Source organism: Octopus bimaculoides, chromosome 18, assembly GCF_001194135.2.
Source record: "Octopus bimaculoides isolate UCB-OBI-ISO-001 chromosome 18, ASM119413v2, whole genome shotgun sequence".
NCBI classification, from domain to species: Eukaryota; Metazoa; Mollusca; class Cephalopoda; order Octopoda; family Octopodidae; genus Octopus; species Octopus bimaculoides.
Window position 1 is genome coordinate 2053043 of NC_068998.1, and position 22520 is coordinate 2075562.

Below are 22520 nucleotides of genomic sequence, written 5' to 3' on the forward strand. Positions count from 1 at the left end.
ACACCTGTGTGTATATGCATACATAAATATATAGGTGTATGTGTGTATGTATATTCACTATGTATATTCACTTGTGCATACAGCCCCCCCCCACACACACACACACATAAATAGTTAAAAAATTAGGCTGATGAGGAGAGTGGAAAGCAGTTAAAGTAGTTTCGATTGTTATTGATGTGACTAAATCATTCTTCAATTGATGCTACAGACATGTCTGCTGCTGCTGCTACCGTATTACCATTGTTTGTCACGAGCGATGCTGAATTGTTCTGCTACAGAATTTATAGACTAATCTCTCTTATCAGGTTGTCTGCAAACTCTGCTAACATTGGCAGTTCTTCCATTGCACATCTGTTGTCACCCATCATCATTATCATCATCATCATCATCTGTCATCACTCAACGCTTCAAAACTGCAAGCTAATGTGGGAGCCTCTATATAGTAACTCAAATTTCCTAGAAATAGCAGTGAAATTACCCTAAAATTGTATCCTACGTCTTGGCCTTATAAAGCCTAAATTATTATTCTCCCCCCCCCCCTTGTTTTAGTTATTGAACTGCATTCATGCTGGGGCACCACCTTGATGGGTTCATTTAAAGAAAATTGACCCCAGTGCTTACATTTTAGGTCTGGAACTTATTTTATTGGTCCCTTTTACCAAACTGCTAAGTTATTGGGATGTAAACAAAGTAACACCAGACAATAAACACACAGGCACAATAATGTGATAGGTGTGGGGTTTGTTAATGGGAATCGTTAAAATGGGTGATTGAATGGGAGGGATTAAATAGGGAAAGATCCAATGCATGGCCATCTCTTGTGACACATGCGGTGAGGCAAGAACAAAGTAAGAACAGAGCGTGATCATTGCCAGTGCCACGTGACTGGCTCCCATGCCGGTGGCACGTAAAAGGCACCATTCAAGCATGGTCGATGCCCGTACTGCCTGACTGGCCCTCGTGCCAGCGGCACGTAAAAAGCACCCACTACATTCTCGGAGTGGTTGGCGCTAGGAAGGGCATCCAGCTGTAGAAACTTTGCCAGATCAGAGTGGAGCCCGGCACAGCCTCCGGACTCTCCAGACCTCAGTCAAATCATCCAACCCATGCCAGCATGGAAAGCAGACGTTAAACGACGATGATGATGATGAATGTGAATAAATAAGAATTACATTTGACAGAGTATGGCTGAATGTTGAAGGGTTAATAAATATTAAAAAAATCCTTCACTTGATGTCTAATTAATCTTCAGTGATAGGCACATACGGCCATATATTTGAGGTGGGGAGTGGGAAGCATGGTTGATTACAGCACCCTAGCAGTTGGCTGTTATTTTATCACATTAACCCCAGTTGGGTGAAAGGCAAAGGTAACCTTGGTAGGATTTGAACTCGAAATGTAAAGAGCTAGAACTAATACTGCCAGGCATTTTTTCTAATACTATACAATTCAATCCAGCAATTATAAAGAAAGGAGCAAATCAATTACATCAACCCCAGTATTCAACTGGTACTTATGTTATCAACTCTAAAAGGATAAAAGGCAGAGTTGACCTTGGTAGAATTTGAACTCAGAGTGTAAAGAACTTGAGGAAATGCCAGTCAGCATTTTGGTCAGTGCGCTAACCATTTTGCCATTTCACCACCTTTTAATAATCATAATAATTTCTTAGCTTGGCATAACACCAGAAAGGAATCTCTGTTAAGTGGTTGGTGTGGTGTAGTGGAAGGTTGGACAGGATAGATAAGTAAACAGATCGATAGAGATAACAAGTGGATTATGTCGTAGTTATTTTGTGAATAGCAATGATTTCCCCCCCCCCCACTCCTCTTTTGATAAAGATAACTATGACAAACAAAAATGAATACCAAACACATAACTTATTATTCCTTTGATATTGTTTCACCAAACCATTGTTCTTTGACAACCACTTGCCATGTATATAGTCTGTATAGTCTCCTTGTCTGTCTGCCTGTCTCAAAACAATATCAAGTTTTGTTTGTCTGTAGCAGCAGGTCTCAAATCGCTTTGACTTCACGACAGGCACATATGAGATTGAATAAATAAAAAAAAATTTTTTAATCTAGAAATTACTGAGGAGCTTCTTCACGTGAAGTGTCCCTTTTAACAGGGACAAAACCCAGATTCTAAATGATGGATGATGATGGTATTCACAGATATATCTAAAGTCATTGGACAAAGAAAGCCTGAGAACGCATAAGATGCCACTCAGAGGAACTGGAAAGTTGCCAAAGTAATAAGTTTGCAAAAGTGATGGGATGTGTGCTAATCTTTGGCCGAGATTAGCTTAGATGTACGCATGTGTGAAGATATGTGGCCTTGTGGTTAGGGTGTAGCATTTGCAGTTGTTTAATTGTGGGTTCAAAACCTGGACCAGCAGCATGTTGTGTTCTTGAGCAGAAGGCTACAGTCCACTCAGCTGTCAATGTGTAACCCTGTGATGGAATGGCCTTCCAAATCAGGGGAAATGTTGGCCAGTGGGGTGGCACCATTCGAATGCTAAAATGATGCAAAGCACATTGTAACCAGTGATAATCTGGTTGACTGCATGATATATGTACACACACTCAGAGTCATGGCAGCTGTATAGTTAAAAGGTTCATTCCTCAACCATAGGGTCCCAGGTTCAGTCTCACTGCATGCCACCTTGTGTAAATGTCTTCTTTAAACCTGGTCTTTTGAGTGGTTTTAGTTGATAGAAACCTACCGTTTCTGTAGGTAGATGTGTGTATATATGGGTTGTGATAACATGGTCAATTATATGTGGTGAGTGTTTAGTAATTAATTTTGTAGATAGATAAACCATACCTGTGTATATTTATATAAACCATGTCTTTGTATGTTATGTAAATTCTGTAGATCATGTCTATGCATATTTTATTATGTAAATAATGTGTATGTATGATCATTATATAAATCATATCTGTGTATATTTTCTTACATAAAACCGTGTGTGTGTGTGTGCATAGCTATTGTATAGCTCATGTCCTATCAAAATAAGATATTATTAACTGACCTCGGTTGCAGCCATAAAAGACAGTCTTGCATCTTTCTGATTATTTGTCTGGCCTAGAAAGATAAGTGATTCAGAGAAGGTTTGACAGAAAATATCCAGTTGCTTTGGGTTTTATTTTCTCCTCAACTTGCTCTAGGATGTTAAGCTTATCAGTTTTTCTGTTTAGTTACAACATATAAAAAGAGGATTACTTTTGTTGTGTAAGATTCTGTCTTTGATAAAGGAAGAACTCTGCTCAAGTAAGCACTTCTCATTCCTCATAACTTACCATCTTTTGTCAACTCATTTTTACATTGTCAATCGAACGTCCTATCTTCTTTCATTCCTAGTAAATACATTCTGTTTGTTGGTGCCAACAAACTAAATATGGCTTGTTCTAGGATCAAGGAGAAAGAAGCAGAAACCACTTGCTTTATTGATATTTCTATCCATTTCCACAGAAGCCAATATTGATAATGGGTCACCCCTAAAGTTTCATTTTCACCATATATATATATTGGAGCCTAGTGCAGCCCAATGGCTTGACAGACCTCAGTCAAACCGTCCAACCCATGCCAGCATGGAAAATGGATGTTAAACGATGATGATGATGATAATGATATATATCCCCAAATTCCTTGCATTGTCTTGTTCTGCAAGATTTTCACCAATGTTCCCATAGATTTTACCTATCTAGGTTGAACCAACACAAAGGACCACTCAGATTTTCCCCTATTTTGTACACCAGGTACGAATCACTAAGAACTTTCACTCTCTGAAATCTCTTGGTTTTCTGCTGAATTTATATATTTCTATATTCTCTTATCGATATATATGCTAAACATGACTTAATACCTTGTAACTACCTGTTTGTGTCTTATTCTGTTATACCCCCTCCACACTCACACACAGCTTAAACAGACGATATATATATCGGAGTGAGGTGAACCTTATATCAGCAGTGGTTTGTATTTTGGCCTTCATGGGCCTTGTCAGTGGTGTGTACTTGCTTGTCACATGCCTAAACGAAATTTATCTGCTCCAATTTTTACCATTTTTAAAATACATTCTCCAGGTTGGAAAAAATGTTGGGTTAACAAAATTTGCCTGGAAAAGAGTGTAGTGGTTGTGGGAAAATGTGGGGCAACAAACCATTGTTCCTTTTGATGGTTGGATAGCTTCCTGTTGACCTAAATCTATCCATTTATTGTCAGAAACTGTTCAAGTGTCTTTATTCTGACTCCCCTGAATGGGTTATCCACTTCTTAATCCTCTGCTTCTCCTGTGTATCCAGTATCATACGCTGGACATATTTCCCTGACATTCATACATCATATTGATCCCCACCCTTTTTTTTTTTTGTGCAACCAGTAGAGTAACTTAGGATTTATGAAAGGAAAGCATTATATTACTCAGAATGGTGACATGTGAAAGGCAACCACTACACTCTTGGAGTAGTTGGCATTAGGAAGGGCATCCAGCCATGGAGCCTGGTACAGCTGCCCAGCTTGCCAATCCCAAACTATCTAACCCATACTAGCATAGAAAACAGACACTAAATGATGACGACGATGACGACAACGACAATGATGATGATGATATAAAAGAAAGGCTAACGAAAAGCATGGATGTTAAGGACAAACTTATGAAAATGCTTTGGACAGGCAAAGGGTCAATCTGTCACTGTTACCAGAATAACTCTTTTAATTCTTGTGTGTTTCTACTTTCAGTTATCAGAGACCCAGTGACAAGTTCTTACTCCTCTCAGTGATGTACATGCGTTGTTTGACATGAGCACGAAGGTGACAGAGGCTTCAACTGTTGACCTCTTAAACCGTCCAGAAATCCAGCTGGTGGCCACATCAATGGGTGGCACAGACAAAGGTCAACAACGAAGCCCTCCCCTGCCGAATTCTGTTGATGTGGAGGAACCATATCACCATGAACTTGCCATTAACAACAAGGTAAGACATTCTTTTGTATTCTCTTAGCATTTTTCTTCTCTTGATAACCATCAACTTATGTTGTTGGTGTTGTTGTTGTTGTTTAGCATCAAGTCAAACCTAATCAAAAGCTTCCTAACCGAGATGACTCTGACTTCTAGAAGTGAATGTAGGACTGTATTAATTAATGTCGTTATCTTAAGAAAGAAGGGTATGATTTGAGGAAGATTTGGCTGCTATTTCCAGCAGGTCATACAGCTGTAGAGACTCTTGCTGGTACTGATGGGGGTGATGATGATGATGATGATGGTGGTGGTAAGGACGCCTGTGATGCTGTGAATGACGATTGGTGATTGGTGATTCGTTGGTGATAATTGTGATGGTAATGTTCATTGATGGCATTGGTGGTAATGATGATGATGTTGGTGCTGGCAATGATGCTGGGGGTTACAGTGGTTAGATTATACCACAATTATCAACATTGTTTTGTCTTTACGGTGGGAATGGGTGACTTTGGTGTTTATGATGATGATGATGATGATGATGACTCTGAAATCTAATGTTTTACTGTTTCAGATATCGAACAAGAATAAAATTATTACATCATTGATTGCGGGTGCCTTGGCCGGGGCATTGGCCAAAACAGCTATTGCTCCCCTCGACAGGACGAAAATCAACTTCCAAAGTACGTCTTTGAATCCTTTCTTCCTGGCCCTTCCCCTTCTAGTTTGTTTTTATGTTCAACAGTTTGATATTTCAAAATATATTTTGAGAACATAAAAGTTGAAGAGTTAAGGAAGATAGAAACCTGACCATTTTGATGTCCAGTTTTTCTACACTGGCAGGGGCTGGAGGGAGGCATTTGGTGGTGATTGTGTGTGTGTGTGTGTGTGTATATAGTGGGGCAGTGTTTCATGGCCAGGGTCACTTCCTGATGCCTACCTTTTTTAGGTCCTTTTATAACATGCAGTGTTTCTTCCAAATTGTCCTGAGATAGCATCCCTCATGAATGGGCTGCGTTAAAAATACAATAAATATTAGAAAGACAAAAATTTGTGCTACCAGTGGCCAGTGAGAGCCCCAGATGCATTTTGGCCTTTTTAGGCTTTTTTAATGGCACATACATACAACCAGCCATATACCCGAATGAAAATTTGTTGCCTCTGATATAGGAAAAAGGAATAAAACATTTACTGATGTTGCAAATAGCTGCTCTGCTGAATAAAAATCTGCTATTCACAACTGAGGCATTTTAAAATTAAAATAGCCATCTATGTATCATACTCAATGTATACACACTGTCATACCCAATGATTGGCATTACAATATCATCATAAACTGTATACATATTCTTGAGTGACTACTTTGTACGTTATTTTGCAATATATATATATATATATATATATATAGTTTTAGGGAAAATAACCAATTTTCAAGAACTCATCGATGAAAATCCACTATCACATATAGAAAAATTAATAATTAAAAGCACAATAAATGAGTATAATATAAAGTAAAGTAAGACTCAATTTAATTTTAATTTTTTATAAATTGATTTTAATTGAGTTTTTTACCTGTAATTTTGGATTTTGTCCCTAATATTATTATTATATATATATATATATATATATATTATAATAATAATAAAATGTAACAAAAGAAAGCGACCTTGATGTTAGAGAAATAGAGGATTGTTTATATATGTTACAATTTAGAACAAACAGTAAAAGGTTGTCATTATAGTACTCAGAGTTTTGAATGTCAGAGCTATGATACGTTCTTGTTGGCTGTCAATGGCAACAGACGCTATGAAAAAAAAACTGTTAAATAGAAGGGAAGTAACTCTAATAGGTGGAAAAAGAAAAAAGATAAAAAATATATGCAACCATATTCTCACAATACATAGACTTAAACCTCCTGCGTTCACGTCTACATACATACACACATACACACAAACATAATTGTATGAACATACTCATTCATACACACATATCCACACACACACACACACACATGTAGATATACATACATACATACATATATATATATATACACACACACACACACACACACACACACACACACTCATACGCAACCACCTCCTCATATACACATATATTTAGACATTTATACGTATAAATATACGTGTATAAATATACGTGTATATATATATGTATATATGATCATTTGCTCCTTTTGATACCAACCTACTCAATACCAATCACATTGATTTCACACCTCTTTAGCCTTGCCTACATCTCTCCCTTTCTGACTATTTAAATTTCAAAATTTCTTTGTATCAATAGCTGACATCATGTTTGTGTGTGATAACAAATTCATTTTTATTTCCTTTCAAATAAGAACGTGTGTGTGTGTGTGTGTGTGTACAGGTGTGCAATTGTATTTTTGTTTGCATAATAATTGATTCTTATTCCCCAACAGGTAAGAACATAAGGTTCTCTGCCCGAGAAGCTGTCCGTTTCCTCTATTCCTGCTTCAAACATGAAGGTTTCCTGAGTTTGTGGCGTGGTAACACAGCCACAATGGCTCGGATCATCCCTTACGCTTCCATGCAATATGCTGCCCACGAACAGTACAAACAGCTCCTAAATCGAGACAAGAGGAAACGGTAAGTAATCACTAAGGTGAAGTTCTAACAGTGGATGATCCCAGCATTCATCTTCGTGGGTTTAGGATTAAGGGCTATTCTCTACAATAATTCACCTAGAAACCTACTCCTGTATATAACAACTGTTTTATCGACCAATCAGAAAGACAAATCTTTTGTCAGTCCTAGCTGGGTCTTGAACACACTCGGTGATAACTTCCAAAGCCTAGTTTGATAAGTGACTTACACACATTGTGTTGTGTTTACATACTGAAAATAAACTTAATAAAAACAAGTTGATCACTGATTGTGTCAGCAGTTTGTGTTCCATTTCTTGGCTACAAAATACAGCTGTTATCTATGTGTTCCTCTGCCCAACTTATTAATATAATGGTGAATATCTTAAGTTATATTTATCTACTTTCATAATGGGAGACTGTAGAGATAAAAATCTATTTCTTTACACTTTTAGTCTATTCATATCTTGTCCTGAAGTGCAAAGTCAGTCACGAGTCCTCCACTAATGTCCTTTGTGTTTCACAGTTTATATAAACCCAAATTTACATCTCTGGTTAATGGACTTCATATTGGAGGATTCTGATGAACTTGCTTTAAAATCTGATCTTTCCACATGGGCCTGCCTAACAGCATATTTTTATTCACAGCTATTAACAGTTCCTTGTTTGTGATGTGTGTTCAATGTATGAGATGGACAAAAGATACCAACTCACATGCATTTATCTGAAGATTACCATATATATATATATATATATATATATATATATATATATATACCGAATTTGATCACATATAAAACACTTTTCCTTTTTTTCCCTTTCTTTTTTTCAAAATAAAACCTCAAAAAAAATCACCCCTAATCCTATATGTGAATTTGGACCAATATCATATACTTTAATGTATTAAAAACTGTTTTTCCCGACTATGTTCTGTTGAAATTGGAGTGCATCTAATATGGCCATGTGTCTCTTATACCTTCAGATATGGTAGTTTGTTGTTATTTTTTCAGCCTCGTTAATCTGTCCATACAAATATCTCCTTCTGTACTAAATGAGATTGCAATTAACAACACCCAAGATTAGCTAAACCATTTGGTGTGGCAGGAAACACACTCACACACACAAACACACGTGCACACACAGTTTCTTATTTAGACACAAGGCCTGCAATTTTTAGTTGATACCATCAACCTCAGTATGTGACTGGTATTTTAATTTATTGACCCACAAAGGATGAAAGGCAAAGAGCTAGAAGAATGGGAGCAAAGCATTTTCCCCAACATTCTATCAGCAGCAACAACAACAGAAATAATAATAATAATCCTTCCTACTCTAGGCACCAGACCTGAAATCTTGGGGGAGGGAGTAAGTCGATTACATTGACCCCCAATGCTCAACTGGTACCTACTTTACTGGCCCAGAAAGGATGGAAGGCAAAGTCGACCCTGGTGGCATTTGAACTCAGAACATGAAGACAGACAAAATACCGCTAAGCATTTCAGCTGACTTGCTAACGACTCTGCCAGGTTGCAGTATTAACAATAATGATGATGATGATGATGATGATGATTGTGGTAATGAATTTGTATATTGTATTTTTCAGACATTTGACTCCTGGTAAACGATTTTTAGCTGGAGCTCTTGCTGGGATGACTGCAGTGGCCTTTACCTACCCCCTGGATATGGTCCGTGCTCGGATGGCAGTCACAGCGAGAGAAAGGTGAGTGCAAACACTCTTCTATCCTCTTTCTTGTTTCAGTCATTGGACTGGCCATACTGGGGCACCACCTTAATATTTGGTGTGAATGTGTGTGTGTGTGTGTGTGTGTTTGTTTGCATGTTTATGTGATATCTCTATCTATTTCCTCTCTATCTATTTCTATCTCTCTCTCTCTCTCTGTCTATCTATCTATTTCTGTCTATCTATCTCTCTCTCTCTCTTTTTCTCTCTATCTATTTCTATCTCTATCTATCTACCTCTCTGTCTGTCCGTCTTCATGTATGTATATGTATTGAATTTTGAATCTTTCATGACTGCAGGTATCACAACTTACCAGAAGTGGTTGTAAAAATTTACCGTGAAGAAGGTTTACGAACATTATATCGAGGATTTTCACCAACAATGCTGGGTAGCATACCGTATTCTGGGACTGGTTTCTTTACCTATGAGTCACTCAAGAAACTTCATGCTGGTAAGTTCTTCAACCAACCATTTCTCTGGAGAAATGGCTTTGACAAATTCTTTGATTGCAATATTTCTGGATACAGTTGATGGATTGAAACAAGGAGTCTTGTGTTGTTTGCATGGATTGTTTTAGGGTTGGAGGTTTGTTGTTGGTGCTGGGGATGTGTTTCGGTAACAGAGGCATGACTTATTTGTGAAGCCTGTGTATTGATGGGGGTTGGGGTTGGGGTTGGGGGCATGTATCAGTGAATCTTGTATTTTTAATGTGACCCCCAATATTAATCTCATAAAATTCTCATTTTTAGTGACTGCTACCATTTCATAGTCAGTAGGGATGGTCACTGGAATGTCTTTGATCATAGGTCTGATATATCAGGGTTGGTATAGTGTTAAATAATTCACAGTTTTGTTTCAAGGTTTGAAATTGTGACCATGTTAACAATGTCTTTGTTACAATTCCATGAAATAGTTGTGGGATCATGAGAGAAAGAAAGACAGAAAAAAAATTGTCATTTTGTATAGAGGCTGACATATTTTTTGTGGTGAGCCCTAAAATAGGTTTAATTAAAATTATACCTGTAACAAGGAGAAAAATTACTAGCCTTAAAAACTCAGGGTAAGAAATGCAAGGGAGATAATTCCATGATCTAAATTGATTAAAAATTGGCTGCTAGCGAGGTTGTTTACTATGAATGGAGGGAGCCTGATCTTTGGTTAGTACAGATAACCTTATCAGATCTCATTACCCAAACTAAACATACCTATATATACCAGACTTTAAAATGACTAAGAATATTGAGAAACCTATCAATTCCACCATATTTGAGAAATGTAGGATTCTAATACAAATTCAAGTTTTAAGTGATGTTCAGTTGCTCTTTAGCTCTAGGTGTGCCTTGTTATTATTTTTTTTTTTGTGTACTTATGTAAGTATTTTTTTTCGTTTTTTTAAAGATAAGATGTGATGATTTGAAGATTTTCCTGCTATTTATAGCAAGTCAAATACACCACTTAAAAATTCGTTTGTTAACTTAGCCTCAATTGTTTCATTTAAAATGGGTTGTGAATGTCAATGTGTACACTCACACACTTTTATAACACACTTTTATAACATAAATACACAAACACTATATATATATATATATATATATATATATATTTCGTGTGATACTTAGAAGTGATGTACTTTATCAGAATTTTTTGACTGGGTCCAGTAAAACAAACCACTCTGAATCTACCCTAGAGGACTGGTGAGTTTTAATGGGTTGGGTCGTGTGTGTGCATACATGTACACACACACAAATGAAGTTTAAATTTTCTTCTTTTTATACCTGTGCCACACCTAGAATGCAATGTTGTATCTATTGTTGTTGTTTTATTGCAGAGTATGGGCCTGGTGTGGAACCTCAGCCAATTGAAAGATTATGTTTTGGGGCAATAGCTGGCCTCATCGCCCAGTCTGCATCGTATCCTTTAGATATAATTCGCAGGAGAATGCAAACTGCAGGTATGCAATAGTTTCTCTTTTTGTTTATCTTATTGTTGTTCAGCTCCAAATAAGCTTTTCTTGATCAATCCTGATTGATCAAAGACCTTCAGGTAATGATCTATCTTTAATTAAAATATGATACCCCTTATATAATGTGTCTACATTACGTTGGGCGTATAGTTTGTGTTCCCTTTTAAGGTGATAGGCTATAATAACAGGGAGATTTGGCTGTTATTTTTAGCAGGTCAATCACATAGATTGATAGTTATTCCTTTGTTGTTTTATGATCATGTGATAAATAACACAGAAGAGCAGTCAATTATTGACCCCTTCTTTCGTTGTATTTTTGCTTCCGGTCATTTCACTTTATTTTGCTTAGTATTGAGCAAGGCATTAATGTCTCAGCTTCGCATTTCCTTTTTAAAACTCAAAGGCTTCGTGCTTAGAGGGTCAGCCGTGGGGAATATCTGGTACAACCCTTGTCTCGTCCAGACTGAATTGTTCCTCGTCCACCACTACACAATCTTCCCCCTTCGTTAGTGTTCATCATTTTGTAGAAACATCAAAAGATTTGATACAAGTTAAACTATAATTATTCTATGTCTGCCAATATTTCCTGATATTAGCCATGGAGGTAAAAGTACATTACCCATCATATGACAAGTAACACTCTAGTTTGTAATAATTCTCAGCAAAAGTAACTCTTTTCTGGAAAATGTAATTTATGCATTTTATATATTTTTGCATTAACTCTGTCTCTCTCTCTCTCTCTCTCTCTCTCTCTCTCTCTATATATATATATATATATATATATATATATATATATATATATATATATAATTTTCATTTTTACTAAGTAGATAAAGTTATAGCATGTGATATTTGGATAAAATATCCTTTGGACAGAAAAAGTTGAAGGTTACCTGTGGTCCGATGGTGGGACATTTATCATGTTTACAGGAGATGTAGGTTCAAGTCCCATTCACAGCTTTCGACTTTTTCTATCTTAAAGGCCTTTTTAACCTGATATTTACTTGCTATAATTTTACCTTGATCTGCTTTGAGTTCATCTGTTAAAAACAAATTATTGCACGTTCTCTTGTAGTTTCTAAATTTTTATGATGTAAGCAATATATATATATATATATATATTTTTTTTTTTTTGTTTGTTTATTGCAGGTGTAACTGGTCGTAGTCATGAATATACTACTATCTTAAATACTGCACGCACTGTGATAAAAGAAGAAGGCTTCCGACGGGGGATGTTTAAGGGACTTAGTATGAACTGGATCAAAGGTCCGATTGCTGTTGGGATTAGTTTTACTACATTTGACATTTGTCAGAATTGGTTACGGAGAAAGGCAATGTTCCATGATGGATGATTATTAACATTTCTAAAACTTCAAACTGCTTGACCACTAAATCGGTAGAGTCTCCGAACAGCAGATTAAATTGGGTTATTTTATTTTATTTTAATTTTAATTTTAATTTTTTTTTTTTTTGTAAATCTATTTGTATTACCTGTGAAAAACAACAACAATAACAGCAACAACATATTCCATGTAGTCACAGTGTGAAAATATGGAATGAGATGTAACATGGAGTAATCTCAAAGAGGCTATCTCCTAATTTGGTGGTTTATGTATTTTGGATTTGGTATCCTACAAACCTACACCCTCTCTTCTCAGAACAGGTATTGAATAAAACAGCTATATAAACAATAAATGTGAGCCACCATCCCTCTTCCTCTTCCTCCTCCTCCCTTTCTTCCTCTTGATAACATTTTCAACAATTTTTAATTTATTTTGTATTTCAATTTGCTTTTAGCTTCATCACGTGACTTCTGTCATCTATTTCTCTCTAATACGGATGTATACATACATGTATGTATAAATACATCTCATGTATGTACACATACATGTATGCATGCATGTATACATACATATTTGTGTGTATTTATTGCATATTACGAAATGTATTTGTAACACACACACACACACACACAATCTGCATCCATGTATACGATTTTTTATTTTCATTTTGAAGTAGCATCAGTTACAGAGGCATTCAAGAGCTGATGGTTTCTTACATTGTGCAGGAAAATCTCAACTCTTGCATCACTTTGTAACTTTTGCTAATTAAAAAATAAAAATAAAAAACATACTCGTGTTATGAGTTCTATTTATCCTGATTGTACAAGCCAGCCTGTGTGTGTGTGTATGTGTATATATATATATATATATATATATATATATATATATATATATATATAGATATATATATATATAGATATATATATATATATAGATATATATATATAGATATATATATATAGATATATATATATAGATATATATATATAGATATATAGATATATATATATATATAGATATATATATATATATATAGATATATATATATAGATATATATATATATGTATATATATGTATATATATATGTGTGTGTATATATATATAGTGTATTTATTGCATAATACATTTTGTATGTCAGTCATGTTGTATAAGGCAAAGGAGATAATAGATGTATAACTAAATATTGAGTGTACAAAACCTTTAGATATCCACCTGTAATTTTGTTTTACCTGACACAGGACATTACCAATCAAGCTCTACCCATGTCTAAAGTATATTGAGCCTTTTGACATTTTTGTATAGCAAATCAAGGTAATACAATACATTGTGTGTGTGTATGTACGTACGTACGTACCTACATACCTACCTACATACATACATACATAAATACATCAGGTCATTAAGAATGAAATGTCCAATTTTGAACTGAAAGTTTATTTTACTTTATCTCAATAAAAAGCAATGCAGTTAATCAAAGTATGCACCTAAATTATCAACACAATTTTACCATTTTATCGGTAGCTTATTTATGCCAGCAGTAAAGAATTCTGGAGAGCAAGAGTTGATGAAATCGCGAAGGGCTGTTTTTGCATCGTCTTCAGATTTGAAGTTTTTTTCCTTGCAAAAGGTTGTCTAATGCCTAGAAAACGTGATAGTCAGTTGGTGCAAGGTCTGGTGAAGATGGTGGATGACAGAGTGCTTCCAAGTTCAGTTCCTCTGAATTATTGGTCTATCCATGGGTTCGCAAAAATTGATTTACAAGAGAAAACTCACAATATAATCAGACAACATGAATTACATTTCGCAAAGTGCTGTAACTCTTCAATGTCATAAAACAAAGAATTGTCAGGATAAAACATTAAAGTTAACGACTGTCAAACTTGGTGCATAAGAAAATAGGACATTTTATTCTTAATAACCTGATATATATATATATATATATATATATATATATATATATAATATTATGGTGTATTTATTACACAGTTCACTCACACATGTATACACATATTTATTTTTGTGTATATTATATAATACATGATGTAAGGTAGATGTTATATATTTTCATTACATAAATGTAATGTCAGAGGTGAGTTCTTTGTGAACAGTGTTTGCAATTTGTCTTCAGTTACCGGTTGTACTGATTTCACTTCAGTTTTCTTCTTCCTTTGTGTTATTTATGCCATCAGAAAAGGCCTGAACACCACAACTCTAATCTCTTCAAGCTTAAAAGTCTTAGCAGAAGACCCATATCTACCTGGATGAAGCATTAATAACCTGTTCTTGCGCTTCCTTCCTCGGCGGCAGTCATAGCAAGATTCCTTCGGATATGGTTAGGAGTGCAAACCAGGCCTGGAATGGGATGTCATGTGTTTTATTGAGTACGTTAATCATTTGGTTCAGTATTAAATAATTTTTCATGAATTTAAAAAACTTGTTTTTAAAATTTATTTTATTGTGTTGAGTCAAAAGTTTTGCAATATTTTGGTAACTTATTTGCTTCATTCTTCAAGTTACAACAAAAGCATCCAAGCATCCAACAGTAGAGGCCGTCATGTGGTCAGTGTCTGAAGCCACTTTTGTGTCAGTTCTTTGATCCCATGCTGATACCATTTCTTATTCTTCAAGGTGAAGAACTCTTTCACTGAAACTTCTACCTAAAAGTCTTAGAAGTCCTATATCTCCGTGGATGAGGCAACAGTAACCAATTCCTTGGAGATAGTTACAGCAGGGTGCAACCGGAGGGCCTCTATTCAAAGGAATGCTTGGCTGTTTTTGGTGTCATTTGACAAATAAAGAAAATTAGTTACCAAAATATTGCAAAACCTTTCACTCAACTCAATATTGTTTTGTTAATGTAATTTTTGGTTTTTGGAGATATTTTTGAAATAAAAATGGTGAGCTGAGATAATTTAAAGGGGAACACGAATACAAAAGAGAAATCTTCCTTAAAGGACGAAGTGGAAAATCCATGAGAAGTAGTGGGAGAGGGGGAAGGATTGTAGGAGAGAAAGGGATGTCTGGTGAAAAGGTAGGACAAAGAATATCCAGAGAGAATATTCTGGAAAGCTAATGGTTTCCAATAATTTTTCTCTCAGACCATCTTGGCTGGAATCAAATGCGACAGTTTTGAAAATTTAGTTGTTTGCCCATTTTTGTTGGAGCAAAAAAAGACAGGTACTCTTTTCTTTTTTTTTAATTATTATTGTTAAGTGTTTCATAATGAGGTAAGAGTGGAACCAGTTTGTCAGCCAAGCAGCCAGGGTGAATGAAACAGTCATGGCTTGTCACATACATTACAGTAACAGCCATACACAGATTTGAACCCTTGGTCAGCTGTACTAGTGTTAAATGCTTTAAAACAAGTGAGGAGCTCTTTCTTTCTCTCTCTTCACACATCATTCCTACAAGGGCTGGCAATCATGGACCTAACCTTTATGCCAATACCTGAAAATTCTTTGATTTTTCTTTGGCTAGATACAATAATGGTTTTCCATTGCCTTCTGTTGTTTTATTTACACTTAACTCTGCTAGTCTCTTGTTCTTTTGAGCTTACCCATGAGGCATAGGGTGTGTTTAATCCTCACAGAGGGAGACAGGTTCATGTAGCAAAGGACATGTTTAACCTTCATGTAGGGAGACAGGTTCGTGTGGCATAGGGCATGTTTTACACACATGTGGGCCTGCATTAAACATCAAACATGCCGAGGGACAAGTTCTTTTCTGAATTCTGAATGCCTTAGGTACAAGACTGTCTTCTGCTATTTAACTTGTACTGGGACCCTTGAGAGCTATTACCACCCTGGGACCAGAGTAGTGTTGACTAAGGAATAACTCACTGCTTCCCAAAACTCCTGAACTCCTAAGCTGGAGCGTCATCATCAGATGCAGTTTAAAGTCTTATCCAATGTTGGACAAATGGATTAAATACTTGAATTGCTGTACCTCATCTCAATATCAACTTCAAACTGCACCAAGATCGGCTTTTATGTTCTATTTCTCTAGTTGTCAATATAAATACCTGTAATATAATGGGGTTGAGTTTAATTAAATACCATCTGTTGCTCTTTAGAAAATCTTTGCATATGTTTCATCCAACTGGTTTCTTATCAAAGACAAACAGAACCCTGTTTAAGTTCAGGAATGGAAAGAAGGAGCTGGGGGACCCTTTTGCTGTAAGAAACAACAAACACGTCTTTGAGATTTAAGGATTCTCCTTAAAAGACATTTAGATTTCCTTTATTATTTTCAAACATATATTATTACATTTATTGGTAAACAAAAACCACATTGAGTTAAAGGAGGTCTACAAGGAACCAATCAACGGTTCACTGTGCTTATATATATATATATATATATATATATATAGACTGTTTGATATTAGTGTGTATGTGTTGGTGTGTATATTTACACACAGGTATCTAATCTGCTACTTAAAGACTAAAGTCTAAGTGGGATGTTATTTTAAGGTTAAAAAGTGAGTTTAGATAAATTTAGCAAAACCCACTGAAATATATAAAAATATTATCTTTCAAAGAAGAACATGAAAAAGGTTGAGGTAATCTCTTGGTGGAGTAAGTTATCGGTTGGGTTTCGACTGGAGAATCTAGGGGGCAGCACTTCATTGATGTCATTGAGAAATCAATGAATGTCATACAATCCCATTAGCTTACTCCACACAGTTTTCCTTTCTTATTCACTTTTAATTTTGTTGTTTGCATATTTCCAATGAAATCCATGGCCTTTGTTTCAATTAATTTTGAAAATAATAATGAATTTAGTAAAATAATTGTCATTTTTAACTTGGTGTTTAGAACATAACAACATGAAACTTTGATGGAAGGTTTTAATTTTAGATCACTTTAAATCTTTTGTTACCATATTTCTAATAAAACACATGACTTTTCTTTCAATTAATTTTGAGAATAACACTGAATTTAGTAAAATAATGTATTTATTACTCTTGCATTTGGAACATAAATTAGCATGAAATTTTATTGAAAGATTTTAATTTAGATCCGTTTAAAATGGCAAGTTTGTGTCATAGAAGCTGCATCAATCTGAGATGGTATCAAAAGCATTGAAACATGTGACTGCATGTCTAATTCTTTTCATTAATACAGTAATTAGAAGCACTAAACAAAGTTCCTGGTAAACCAAATGTGTGATAGGGGTTCCATTCTTGATAACCACCATTTCACCTCACATTTTCTCATGTTTTTCTCTTAGAAATCTAAACATTTTTCTTGTCTAATAAGAATTTGTGAGTTCTACCAAAATTGTTGTCTTTGTTTTATTTCCTGATTTGAGTTATTTCACTTGAATTGCATCTTTAATTAATTAGGAAAAAGCATGAACAATACAACTTCCTGTTTTTCCTTTTTTAACACTTTATATGAAATGGTTATTTTTATTGACGGAGATGGTCGTTGAAATCGGCAGCTATGAAATAAATTCTGTATTTAAGTTCCTAATCCTACCCAAATCAGCTTTTCTGTTCGTCACTGCTGGAATGAATTAATAAACTGTGGTACCAGTAAACTGTTGAGGTTGATTTAATCATGTTCTTATTCTATTTTTATACAGAATTGGTTTGAAAATAAGTTTCCAGTTAACTGGATCTCTAAGCAGATTCTGTCTGTACTTTGTTTCTTTTTTTTTTTTATCTTGTTTAGACTTTGAATACACACACACACATACAGCACAATGGTGAGACATATTTTCATGGCAGATTGCAAACAACACTGTCTGCATGATGGTAGCATTTGTTTGCAATTAGATCGTGATGACAAGACAAGGAGATACAAACACATATGGCAGGCATCTTTCAGATAAGAAAGTGATTTTAAAAATTGCTTTAAGAATTTTGCAAAAAAACAAAATTCTCTAATTTTATTCCCCCACTTCTCAATCATCAAAAATAGATTACTCTCCCCAGTTGGGGAGACTTTGTCTTGTCTTGCAAGTTATTTGGTGACCCCACAGGTGCTGGTGCTACAGAAAATGCACCCAGTCCACTCTGTAAAGAGCCTGGCATTAGGAAGGGCATCCAGCCCTGGAAACCTGGCCAAAACAAGACAGCTGGAGCCTGGTGCAGCTCTCTGGCATGCCACCTCCTATCAAACTGTCCAACCCATACCAGCATGGAAAACTGGTGTCAAATGATGATGATGATGATGACACTGATATCACCAAAGTAACCAGACACCACTCATCGTATGTTGTATTTATGCAGACACTTAACGCGATGGCCAAACTGGATGCTTCTTAGGTGGCACTGACAGGTGTCTGATATATGTATGTCTAACCATTCCTCCATTGTCTGGGCTTCACTGGAAACAGGTGTTATTTTGTTTTAATTACTTTCAGTCTTTGTTTTTATGTTTTTATGAAATATTTATGAGGCTTTCTTAACATCTCTTAGGTTTATTTCAATTACAGCTGGTATTTATCCTGTTGGAAAATGATTTACTGTTTCTTAAATAATCTTTATGAGACTTGCTGGACATTTTTGTTAGGAGACATTATTCCACACACACACACACACACACACACACTAACATACAAACACACGCACTCTAACATACAAACATACAAAGACACACACAATCGTAATAATAATAATCATCATCAGTGGAGTTTGGGAACAGCTATCCTTTGAACTCCCACACAACATGGAGAATGGAAAGAGGTTGAAGGAAAAATATGAAAAAGAAACTTTTGAAAAACCTCTTCTTTTTTTGCCAGAATCACAAACTCATGCACACACACACACACACACACACACACACACACACTGACACACAAACATAGATAAGCACACATACACGCACACCAACACAGGTTGTCAAGTGGTGGTGGAAGGCAAGCACACAATATGTGCACTTGTCCCCCCAGAACAAATGGTGTGCTTAGCTGTGGTAACAACTGCGACGGCATTGCCATGGAGAATGGTCAGTGATGCTCACTGCAGCAGCCACTCAACTGGTTGATTTAAAAAAAAATTTTTATTAATGAATGAAGTCCCTTGACATGTTTGTTGTGCAGTGAGTTACATACACTCACTGTCTTATGTGTAGTGATTAGCCCACTGGAAACTTGTGACCAGTGAGATGTAAAATGCTTTTGTCATAGGTTGATATAGTCTTACCGTTCCATTTGACACACACTGACCGTCTTGGGATTGTGGTCCTTTGTTATGACTTCTCAACAACTCCCTGACTCTTTTCTTTCTTCCCCTTTCTCACCTCTTCCACCACCTTCACTACCTTTTCAGTCCTTATACTACCTTTACTTTGCATGGTCTGGTTATATGTGCATATATTCTTTATTTGCGGGATTTACAATGCTACTATTGATTCCATGCAGTAACATCACAATTATTCAAGCATTACAACACTTAAAAATGTTGATAATTCATCTCCATTTTTTGGTTAAGCTTTATCCAAAATGGAGACAGACTAACAACATTTCCAAATGGAATGCTTCGTAATTATGATATCGCATGAAACCAATGGTAGCATGGTAAATTGATTAATAAAGAATATGTTTATCTGCCAGATGTGGTGTTCAGTACATATACTCACTGTTTGCAACTAATACCTGTGTGTGTATGCATGTGTGTGTGTGTGTTTATATGTATATATATATATATATATCCATTGCACCTCTTTCTCCTAGTACACTAGCCTTCCTTCTGTGACTCCCTCCTCTACTACTGGTTCTCTGCTTCTAACCATTGCACTTCTTACACAAACAAACGAATGACCACAACACCAACAATGGCTGCTATGCCATAACAGTATCGATTGCCGTCAGTTTTCAGTTACCTTCGAACTAAACACATCTCTCTTCCTTCTATCAAAACATCTCCCTCTTTCTGTCTGTCTCTCTCTCTCTCTCTCTCTCTCTCGTTCATTGGCTTAAAACATATCTCTGTTGCTCTCTCTCTTCTCTTTCTGATTAAAACAAAACAAAATGCAGCTTCAACTCAATAAAAATGTCTAAATGTGTTTTTTTATTTTAAAAAAATGAAAAAACAATAAATTTCAAAAAAATCAATAAAACTGTATATGTTGCTAAAGATGGAGTCTTTGGTTCTGTTTGTGCTGCTACATTTCAAAATGTGTGAAGAAGACTGCAGGTGAGCGGTACAGAATGAGAAATAAATGAAATAAATAGGCACAGGTGTGGATGTCTGGTAAGAAGCTTTCTTCCCAACCACATGGTTCTGGGTTCAGTTCCACTGCATGGCACCTTGGGCAAGTGTCTTTTACTATAGCCACGGGCCGACCAAAGCCTTGTGAGTGGATTTGGTGGATGGAAACTGAAATAAAGCCCATCGTGTATATATAAATGTATATATCTATGTGTGTCTGTGTTTGTCCCACCACTTGACAACTGGTGTCAGTACCAGTGTATTTACGTCCCTTGTAACTTAGCAGTCTGGCAAAAGAGACTGATAGAATAAGTACTAGGCTTTAAAAAAATAAGTCCTGGGGTTGATTTGTTCAACTAAAACCCTTCATGGCAGTGCTCCAGCATGGCTGCAGTCAAATGACTGAAACTGGTAAATGAATAAAATATGTCTTGGCCAGGTATTGAAACCTTGTCTCTAACAAAGGAACATCTACCATTACTTGATCTGCTAGAAATGGCAGCCAAATTTTCATCAAATAACAGTTTACCATGTTAGAAAATATAAAAGTACTTTGAGGAAAAGAGAGTTACATTGGAAAATAAAGAGTTACATCTGAGTAAAAAAACGGGAGGGCCACATCTGGAATCTCCTTGATCATAGGCCAGCTGAACCTGGGTCAAACAGAAATGCAATTCGAAGAAGATGGCTTCACTGACAAGTATTTGGTTGTTTAACTCTTCAAACCTTCCATTACCATAGTTCTGTGGAAATTCAAAACAATATCAAGACATGCATATGGTGTGGTGGTTAAAAGCACGGGTTACTAACCCCAAGATTCTGAGTTTGATTCCAAGCAGTGACCTGAATAATAATAATAATAATAATAATAATAATAATATCGAAAAATACCTTAGGAATGAGAACACAGGCTCGAAATTTCCCCAAGACACCTGATGAAGGCTGGAGGGTATATCAGCCGAAGCGTTGTGTTAACAACAAACAAGATGAGGACAAATATCAAGATGTGTGTTGGAGAGATGTGTGTTCGGAATGATGGCAGCAATCCTTACTGATGCCAACAAAGAAAGGGACATGGAAATGTTATTAAGAGAGGAGAATGCATGGGGAGAATCAACTTGCCCAAGATGACCCAACAAAAAGACCAACCAATGAAGTTGACATCAATGCAATCAAAAGCAGAAAGACAAGGAGAGCAGCTGGGTTGTCAGGAATAGTTGGTGAGATGTGCCCAGAAGTTTGCTTTCCAATGACAAGATTCTAGGTTCATATAGTTTGTAGTCTGTATCACATTTTATGCTATAGATAGATAGACAGATAGATAGATACACATGCACTTGAAAGAGTAAACACACACATGCAAAACTCATATATACATATACATACATAGTAACACCTTCATCAGTCAGACTCTGTTGTGTTGCATGCAATCTGTGGCATGGAGCTCCATCATGCTGAAAGATCTCACCTTCAACCAAGTCTGGTATCAAATTGTCCTTCAGCAGCTGGATGTATTTGGCACTATTCAAGTTACCATTAATTTTAAACGATTTTCTTGAACCATCACTTTTTATGCATCCCCAAAACATCAGACTCTTACTCCCAAACTTCACTATTCTTGTCATGTAACGTGGGTCATTTCACTTTCTAATAAGTGAGAATTTGTCAGAAGGCCTTCAGGAAAGCAAAATAACTCCTACCACAAAATATAATGATTAGGTATGGAAATG

At 35.9% G+C, this 22520-nt stretch overlaps 1 protein-coding gene across 4 annotated transcripts in view; it reads left to right on the forward strand.

The window, feature by feature from the left end:
• The window catches only part of LOC106871468 (mitochondrial coenzyme A transporter SLC25A42), a 27474-nt gene extending 12409 nt beyond the window's left edge, over positions 1 to 15065 (forward strand). For 3 of the 4 annotated variants that reach the window (XM_014917955.2, XM_014917947.2, XM_052974594.1), the window contains exons 2-8: positions 4747 to 4980; positions 5536 to 5644; positions 7402 to 7588; positions 9188 to 9304; positions 9625 to 9776; positions 11154 to 11276; positions 12438 to 15065. In XM_014917955.2, the coding sequence (XP_014773441.1) occupies positions 4807 to 4980; positions 5536 to 5644; positions 7402 to 7588; positions 9188 to 9304; positions 9625 to 9776; positions 11154 to 11276; positions 12438 to 12640 (1065 nt within the window). In that variant the 5' untranslated portion in view covers positions 4747 to 4806 and the 3' untranslated portion in view covers positions 12641 to 15065. Of the gene's footprint in view, positions 1 to 3114; positions 3277 to 4746; positions 4981 to 5535; positions 5645 to 7401; positions 7589 to 9187; positions 9305 to 9624; positions 9777 to 11153; positions 11277 to 12437 lie in introns of those variants that run through there. The other variant, XM_014917963.2, reaches the window with a different exon arrangement.
• The last annotated feature ends 7455 nt before the right edge of the window (positions 15066 to 22520 follow it).